The 9,208-nt window shown below is 42.5% G+C and overlaps 1 protein-coding gene across 2 annotated transcripts in view; it reads right to left on the reverse strand.

Annotated features, from left to right (window-relative positions):
* The window catches only part of MYRIP (myosin VIIA and Rab interacting protein), a 186,285-nt gene extending 178,737 nt beyond the window's left edge, over window positions 1–7,548 (reverse strand). For both annotated transcript variants that reach the window (XM_060247526.1, XM_060247525.1), the window contains exon 1: window positions 7,396–7,548. In XM_060247526.1, the coding sequence (XP_060103509.1) occupies window positions 7,396–7,505 (110 nt within the window). In that variant the 5' untranslated portion in view covers window positions 7,506–7,548. The remainder of the gene's footprint in view (window positions 1–7,395) is intronic.
* Between the last annotated feature and the right edge of the window lie 1,660 nt (window positions 7,549–9,208).

A 9,208-nucleotide genomic window follows, 5' to 3' on the forward strand; every position in this document is an offset into this window, starting at 1 on the left:
AAACCCTAACTACTACGGTTTAATTTTCAATAACCTGCAGTGCCATGTTTAATTGCTGCATAGAAATCCACTGCAAGTTAATGTTTGTTCCTGAAGTACAAAAGACTTCAACAAAGCAAACCACTTAATTCACAGTCTGCTCTGCTATTTTCCTGGGCCACTTCACTGCTTCTGTTCATTTATTTACAATTTTTTTTATCTTGCCTTTCTTCCTTCATCAGAGCTCCACACATAATAAAAACATGTCTTAAAAACCATTAAAACCAAAGCACATCACCAACAATTAAAACCAAGCTAAAATACACATACAGAAACATTAAAACCACAAGACAGCACTGAATAGACTCCAGATGAAGCAAAAAAAAAAAAGTCCTCACCCACCAGTGGAAAATAGAGACTGAAGGAGAGAGAAGAGTCCCTCTGTGGAGAGAATTCCAGAATCTGGTGCCACAACTGAGAATGCCGACTCCTGGCTTGCCACCTGCCTGATCTCAGAAAGCAGCGACATCTAAAACAGCCATGCAAGATGACTATAGCAACTGTTACTAAGGGAATAGAGGCAGTTCTTCAGGTGTGCTGGTCTCGAGCCATATAGGTCAACACCAGCGCCTTAACTTGACCCTGGAAACAGACTGGGAGCCAGTATGGATGGGCCATGATTAGAGAAATATCCAGTCAACCTTCTCGTGGCATCATTCTGCACCCATGGAAGTATCTGAACACTTTCCTTTCTCCCCCACCCCCAGGCCAATCCCATGCATTGCAATAATCTAATCAAGAAGTTACCAAAGCATGAACCACAATGGCCAGATATTTTCATTCCTGTCCTGACACAGCTGCCACATGCCGATCCAGCAGTAAGCTTGTGTCCAAGAGTACTCCCAAACTATAGACCTGTTCCTTCAAGGGGAGTATAACCCCATCCAAAACAAATGTCACCTTATATCCTAGGCCAGACCTTCTGCTCACCAGTAGCACTTCCATTCTGTTGAAATTACAAGGACTTGGATATTTGGGGAATGGAAAATGTATGTTGCATAAAAGCCAATGTGGTGTGGTAGAGAAAACAATGGAATTTTTTCCTATTGGTGTAGTGAAGAATAGGCTTGATCCAGCCCTATTCCACTATGGGAGAATGTACTTGGCCTTTCTGACCTGGTGAAGCAGTATGAAGCTGACTAGGAAGGGGCAAGGCTAGGGCAGAATGAGGGCATGCCTCTTTTCCAGGGTTTTTCCCCCTTACAGTCTTCCCATGATTCTGAATGGTAGGCTGTAGAATAAGGTTCCAAAGTAGGGTATGGGACTAAGCAAAGACTTGCATGAGGTTCTTTCTCTAAACTGAGCATTAGAGCTAGTAAACCACACTAATGTAATGCACTATGTATGCTCTCTAGTCTCTATCCCTCCTTGTACTTATTAAAAGATCACATTAAAAAATCTAAAACCATCCATACCTCTTGCCATACCAGCTTGCTAATAGGAAATTTAACAAGCCTCTTAATCAAAGCAAGTCATTGCATGATTTTAACCAATTCCTTCTGATCTCACTATTCCCACACTTTGTAGATAATTTATGAAAAGCTATAAAGGGATTTAGCATTTTAAAAGCAATGAGAAATATGCTCCTTTATCAAAAAACAATAAAATGCTGCAACCTTTTGCAGGCAAACAATAAGGTGGTATTTTTTCAGTCTCTGGAAGAATTCATATATTCAGCCAAAGAGTGTGGTTTCCAAAATGTTTCAATAAAGAAATTCTCTTTCAAATCACTTTCTTGATACCACCTTCCCCAACTCAGGATTAACTAACAAACTGCTATCCCATGACACTGGATTATATTCAGAATGCACTAGTGCTTCTGCAACTAATGTATCCCACCCTCAAAAAGCTGTTTCCTTGCAAGAAAGGGGCAAGAAATGAAATGTAGTGAAAGCAAAAAGGACCCGCCCTCTTCAACAGAAGGAAAAGAACCTAAGAGGTTGTATCCCACCACGCCCTTCGGCTAGTGTCAGCATATTCCTCCAACACAACAAAGAAGCAAACTCTTTCACTGGAACAACGCAACTGTTATTTTCAGAGAGAATAATGGGATATAAATCATCATTTACTGAGATTGAAAACATTGAAGAGGATCACAATAAAAAGGGAGCAATTTCTAGCTCCAGTACAATATTTATCACCCAGACTAATCCAATCTCATAGGATCTTGGAAGGCAAGTAGTGCCAGCCCTAGTTAGCGTTTGGATAGAAGGCCACCAAGGAAGTGTACAGAGGCAGGCAATGACAAACTACCTCTGAATGTCATCTGCCTTGAATACCATAAATCAGCTGTGACTTGATTCCATCACCAGAATATTCATACTTGGATTACTATATTTCTGACCTAACTGCAGGTGGGCAAAGGTCCTGCCCCTTTCTGTCAGTCACCAATGATTGGTGTGTGTGAAGAATGGATGACAACCAATCAGGATCCATCATCTATGGATGACTGAAGGAGCCAGACTGGAAGAAGAGTGAGAAAGAAAAATATGTTACAATGCCAGCTTTTGTTAGATGGGATTTGATCCTTCACAGAGTGAGACTGGGGGGATCCTGTCTCTTAGCCTGCTTATTCTCAAGACAGTGAATCTTGTCAAAAATAGTCTGTGCCTTCAGAGGAGTAGACAGGAAGAAGTCCCTTCTCAGAAGACTCTACATGTTTCAAGGCCTGGCTTTTGGAATAAGGCAGGCTAATTCCAGTGAACATTTAAAAGAGCAAACTGTGCTGTCTCAAGAGTATGGTTTTCAGGGATAGTAGGCTAAGTTTTGAGATTCCTAAGACTGGGAAAGGCCAAAGATTCACTTCAGGAATCAGATCTTGGCTAATAACTGTTCTCTGCATTTCTACTTTGTTAAGAAAAGATACAACTTACAGAGTTCAGCAAATGTGGTATGCAGATGCTGCATATATAACACAAAACTACTTTACATTATTCTTTACCGTATTCCATTCACAAAAGTTAATAAAAGTTACTGAGCCCCAGCCCCCACCCCCCGTTTACCTCTGGAATTGCTGCATTCAGAAGCCACTTAGGTCCTGTCTGTTGGGTAGAGACCACACATTGGCAAACAACACAACACACTACCTCTTTTTAAATAACATTTGAAACCCTGACCCTCTCTCACACACAACCCATTTTTTTCTCCTCAGTGCTAAATAATATGGGTGCCCTCTGTATGTATAAATCATATGGGTACCCAGTAATGCATTTGTAGGACTACACTTTTACAAAGACTGCAAAGCAACATTTTAGCACCAGAATGTCATCATACAGGCTGCTTTCACACATTTTTAGCTCACACACTCTCAGGGCAATATAGCAATAATTTTAGATTGGATTTTCCTGTATGAGACAGGAAAATCCAGTTGCAAACAATAGCTATAGTGCATTATTCAACGTGTGTGAAAGCAGCTGCAATCTCAACCCTGAAAGACTTTGGTACTCTCTAGGGATTCAGTATCTACTATTATATTCTAGTTAGACATGACAGAGAATGAAACAGCTCAGTGGAAAATAACAGCATAAGTGAGCTACTCTGTGTTTCTGTATTTCCAGAGTAAGATCACAAATACTGCTTTTAAAGCATCAGTTTTACAAGAACAAAAATGATATTTTAGCACTATCATGAAGCCAATTAATTACCAAAAAAGTTAACAGATAGTATGAAACAATGAAATTGACTGATAACATTACTTCAATATTTTTTAAAAAATATTAGACAAAGTTGCTATAAATAAGAACATTTCACAGAACATTTTAAAGGAAAGTAACAGTAACTATTACAATGCAGAAGTCATCTTTTAAAGGAAGTTGTGTTGAGTAGGGATAATACTGTGGGGATAATAGAGGTGCGGGGTTATCCAGTCCCTTTAAAGAAAGATTTAATAACAGGAAATGAACAACTGAAGCTTTTCATGACAAGTTAAACAATGTAGCCAGATGACTGCTTGCAGACAGCTAGAGGGACCAATTTAAAAGATAGGGCATGTCAGTTCTTTGCAGTTTTGAAATGCTCGTAGTTATAACAGGTGACCAGTAACAAAAGCTGTGCTAAGCTCATAGGGCTGCTCCAACAGCTATAGAACTACAGGGCAGGCAGCCTTTGTTCCTGTCCTTGATAACAAATTGATGCTTTAATTAAATGAAAAAGAAGCTGCCACTCCCACACTGGTATTCCTGACTTCAGTTAAATCCTATGCAGTCAATCAGTGGATTAATTTACTAACATACAGGGCTTTTTTTTTAGCAGGAATGCGGTTCCGTCTAGCATGGCATCAGGAGGTGTGGCCTAATATGCAAATAAGTCCCTGCAGGATTTTTTCTACCAAAAAAAGCTCTGTGTGAAACAAAGGTTTCATCAGGGTGTGTGGCCTAATATGCAAATGAGTTCTTGCTGAGTTTTTTCCTACAAAAAAAGCCCTGCTAACATACCAAATTTACCTGCAACATTCAAGAAAATGGTAGTATTCAGTACTCAAAACAAGATGGCATCTACCTTATTGTTTTGTACGAACGGTATAAAAAGGGACATGTAAACAAACAAGTAGTATTGCATTTCAGAGACAGATCTCTGAAAACAGTTTAAGTAGTCTAGACCTAACAATCAAAGAGAGTATCTATTCTCATCTTCAAAGCTACAGAACCACCAGAAACATAATAGAGATCAATAAATAAAACCACTAAACCTATCTAGTTACTAGGATCACACATTCACTCCCTAGAATATAAAAATACTAGCTTCTACAGAAACCCTGGTAGTCTAACTTTTTGATGAGCTATGTAGTTTTTGTGATTTCTGGTGAGTCACTGCATTTTTAGTGTTCAGATATTGTGCTGGATCCTGTCAATAAGACCAATGCTTTTTTTTTGGGGGGGGGGGGCTGATATGTGCCAATCCTCCACACTGTAACTTGTGAACACCCCTCTGGGGTCTCAGTCCCTAGTCCCCCAGGAACAGCATTTTGGTGGACATTTGGGGTTGCAATAGGAAGGAGGGCGCAGGAAAGGCATGCTACTGTACATAAAATTTAGATTGGATCCAACCCATCCTTTTGTTGTTCTTCTGTTGCAGAAATGTGGAATCCCCTTCCCAGAAAGACTCATCTGTCCTTCCTCTACCAAGGTCTTCTGCCAGCAGGTGAAGTATCTTTTGTTACATTTGACATTCCCTTATTGATCCTCTTTCCTGTTTGTTTAAATTTGTTGTTTTACATATACACACCATTTTAAAACTGATTTGCACCATGGCTTTTTTTTTAAGGAAAGAAATGTAAAAAGCATGGTGCACACAGAGATGAATCGGTCAATGTGACCATTCTCAACAGCTGTAACTGGAGATGACACAAGGCAGGATCCAGAGGTTCTACTCTGCTAACAGTAAAGCCTCTTCCACTGGAGTAAGACTTCTTCTTTACCAAAACAGAACATGTCCTTTAGATAATAAAAGCCCTATGGTGGTGGCAAATCTAAGGATTTTCATTGGCTGGATGTGGGCTATGCAGGATTGGCTCGCACTCTGTCTCTGGCATGCCACTGGCTGATTCTGCTCTCCCCCACCTACCGATGGCCTCGTCAGGCAAGAACCCCACCAAATGGCCACTGACCTCTGAGGGAGACAGTTCTCTGCTGACAGGTTCTCTTAGGGGCTTACTGATCAGTACTGCCTCCCCTCAGGGCCCATTGTAGGAAGTCCAAGACAGTCCATCTCCCCCCCAAATAAAAATGCTGCCGCAAAGCAAATAATGAAGCAAACAGTAACTGTGAGATTCATGTTCATGAGACAAATAGCAGCAGTTACTTCTCTTCAACTGACACAAAAGGAATGTTCATTCACAGTAGGGAGGGGCCAGTTCAACAGCAGCAAATAAACAGACTGACACTATACAATGTATCAAGCCCCCTTTCCACTTGCAAATACTCTTCACTTTTTCTATTCAAATTAGACTACAGTGGGCTCATAGTATAGAATGGACTCTATTCTGTCCTATGTTTCCATAGGACAGAATGGATTCCATTCTATGCTATCAGCCCATAGGACAGACTGGAGTCCATTCTGTCCTGTGGGCTCACTGGACAGACTGGAGTCCATTCTACACTATGAGCCCATTGGACAGAATGGACTTCATTATATCCTATGGGCCCAGCAACCAGCGGAGCGTTTTTGCCTGTCAGCTGCTTGCTTTAAGATGTGGGGAGCCACTGGAAAGCTTCCTTTCACTCCCCCCACCTGGAAGTGGGAGAAGGTGAAAGAGAGGCTTCTAATGGTTGTCTACCTTCCTTCCTGCCTCCCTGTCTTCCTGTCATTTTTCTGTCTCCTTCTCTTATTTGCTTTCATTTTTCTTTCTCCCCAACTTTTCCATAACTCTCCCTCCCTCTCATTCTTTCTCACTCCTTTCTCCCCCTCTTTTTTTAACTTCTCGCTTCTGTTCTTTCTTATTCCTTCTCTGTATCTCTGTCTTTCTTTTTTATTTCATTCTGTCTACCTTTCTTCCTTTTATTTTTCTTTATCACACTCCTTTCTCCCCATCTTTTTCCCACCATTCTTTCTCTCATGTTTTCTCTATCTTTTTATTTTATTCTGTTTGTCTATCTTCCTTCCTTCCTGCCACCTATACATTCATCACCCTCTCCCAATATTTTAGGGCCCGTTGTATTTTTTCCTACAACGGACTTTACTGCTTGTATTTATATAAACTTTGTAGTAGGTGAGAAATGCATTGTTTCTGCCCTGCTTAATACAACTGAATCTACTGACAACTATAATTATTTATTCTACAATAAATCTGTTGGTCTTCATAAACAAAAAGGAATTTGAGGGCACTTCATAGGTGGAGAGCAATTTTAACACCAATTAAAATGAATTTTGCCACAGAGCTATAACCCCTTGCAATGAATTATATATTTAATATTAAAAATATTTAAAATAGTAGAAAACAATATTCTACAAAACATTAAGTTACTTTCATAAACCCATATTGTGCTATTCAGAAGCTTATAACGGGAAGATACTGTACATATGCTGTGTGACACCAAAGCGACTGTAATTCCTCAGGAAATGTAAGATGGAAATATATTTACTGGGCCTAGGATAAAACATGCCAGGATCCTGCATATACTCCAAAAAGGGGCATACTTTAAAAAAACCCAAATAAACAAAAAAAATTTCAGTGCCATGCTGGGGTTTCTTTCAAAGTATGTTTAAAAAAAAAATCAATAGAAATGACAACCATTCCTTCATATCCTGACTGTAAACACACTGTGTTCATACTGTAACAATGGCATACAATACAAAATACTACATTAAGAGCTTCCTTATCTAACCTCCACATTCCATTCTCATACATAACAGTCTTACCTCAGTCTATCTTCTTCTTTTTTGCGGAGGGTGAAATCTCGTTGGACCACCTGAAGGACATGTTCGGCTTCATCATCAGTCAAACCAGACAGGTCCAGCTTCCTCCCCATGGTTTGTGCTGTCCTTGGACCAGTCAATTAAAAAACAGTACCTAAAACCACAAAAAGGTACAAAGTACAGAATATGAAAATCATCATCTCCTCTTCATGGGATGCTAGCTTGTGTCAAGAGTCACTCCATCTTGTTCCTCTTGTCATATGTATCCAGTTATACAATACTATGATGGTGCTAGCTATGCTGCCTTGATGTAGTTGCTGCTTGTTGCTTATCTGAAGGGAAGATCTGGGAGCTGGCTAGTTGCTATGTAACCAAGGTGAACAGGAGAAGAAGCGACCCAAGAACTGATAACAACACCTATAGTGATGAGAGCTTAATTGAAACCCCGCACAAAACACCTGCTTTAGCTCGGCATGCTTTGGCTTGAATTATAACAGTCAGGGCAAAGGTTTATAAGCTGAGAGAACTGGTGAGCTTTTGTTAGAACTCACTACTACCCTGGCCTAGCCTAATTCCAGACTCACGATGGCGGGTGAACAGGACCTGGCTACAGAGATTATCAAGACAGACGGGCCGCGGATCACCTCGGTCACAGTGACGGTGCAGAGAAAAGACTGGGGCTCCATGGATTTCTGGGAGAGTATTATCGAAGATCTGAGAGAGGAGCCCCCGCAATACCACCGACTCTTGGGGCTGCAATGCTCCTATCACCCGTGGGGATTCCAGGGTGATGAGAGTTGGGGAGAGGATCCTCGGGCTTGTGGGTGGATGCAGAAAAGCCTTAGCTGTCCAAAGTGGTCAGCTTCGTGAGGAGATGCAAGCCATGCACGCCTTCATGATCCAAGAGATGCAAGGCCTCACCCGGCAAGTGCAAGCGATGGGGGAGCAGGTCACAGCTGCGCCTCCTGCAACCAGCCCCAGGGGGGGTGAAGGACCACTGATTCCCGCTGGAAAGGAAGCCCCTGCAGAGGGGGACCCACCAACGGGGGGTGACCGGGTACCTCAACCCCAACCTGGGTCAGAGGAACCAGCACCAGTACCAGGGGGCCCCGAGTGAGTGAGGCAAGATTCAACGGGGACCCATAGGAACTGGCCTATTTCATCATGATGGTGCGGGGACACCTAAGCATCTGGGCCCACAATTTCCCGACAGAACAGTGATGGGTGGTGTACATCAGTAGCTGTCTCTGGGGCCTGGCGGCTCGATGGTACGTTACCCTGTTTGAGAAACGGTCCCCCACCCTGAACTCAGCCACCGACCAGTTGAGGGCTTTGCGACGCTACTTCGAGGACCCGCTACAAGAAACTAACACGATAGCTGCCCTGCAAGACCTGAAGCAAGGTGCCGGGTCAGTCCGAGACTACCTCAGCGCATTCAGGGAGCTGAATTCCAAGGTCCAGCGATGAGATGACGGGGCCAGGATCGAGCAATTCAAGAGGGGCCTAAATTCCCACATCTATGGGGAGGCTCTAAAGTTGGGGGAACTGCAAGATCTGGTCAGGTGGACCCAGTTAGCTTGCAAGATAGAGGACCACAACAAGATGATCACCCTCCATAAGAAACAACAAGGGGCCCCCTGAAAGAAGTTCAGGAGAAGACGCCTTGACCCAGCTTGGCCAAACGGGCCCTGGAGCAGCTCTCGCGGGAGAAGCGTGACCGGAGAGCAAAAGTGAAGTTGTGCTTCAAGTGTGTGTGTGTGGGGGGGGGGGGAAATCACATCACCAGCAAGTGCCCCAGCAAGCCAAAGGAGCTGAG

The sequence above is a fragment of the Heteronotia binoei genome, chromosome 10 (genome assembly GCF_032191835.1).
Source record: "Heteronotia binoei isolate CCM8104 ecotype False Entrance Well chromosome 10, APGP_CSIRO_Hbin_v1, whole genome shotgun sequence".
Classification (NCBI taxonomy): Eukaryota; Metazoa; Chordata; class Lepidosauria; order Squamata; family Gekkonidae; genus Heteronotia; species Heteronotia binoei.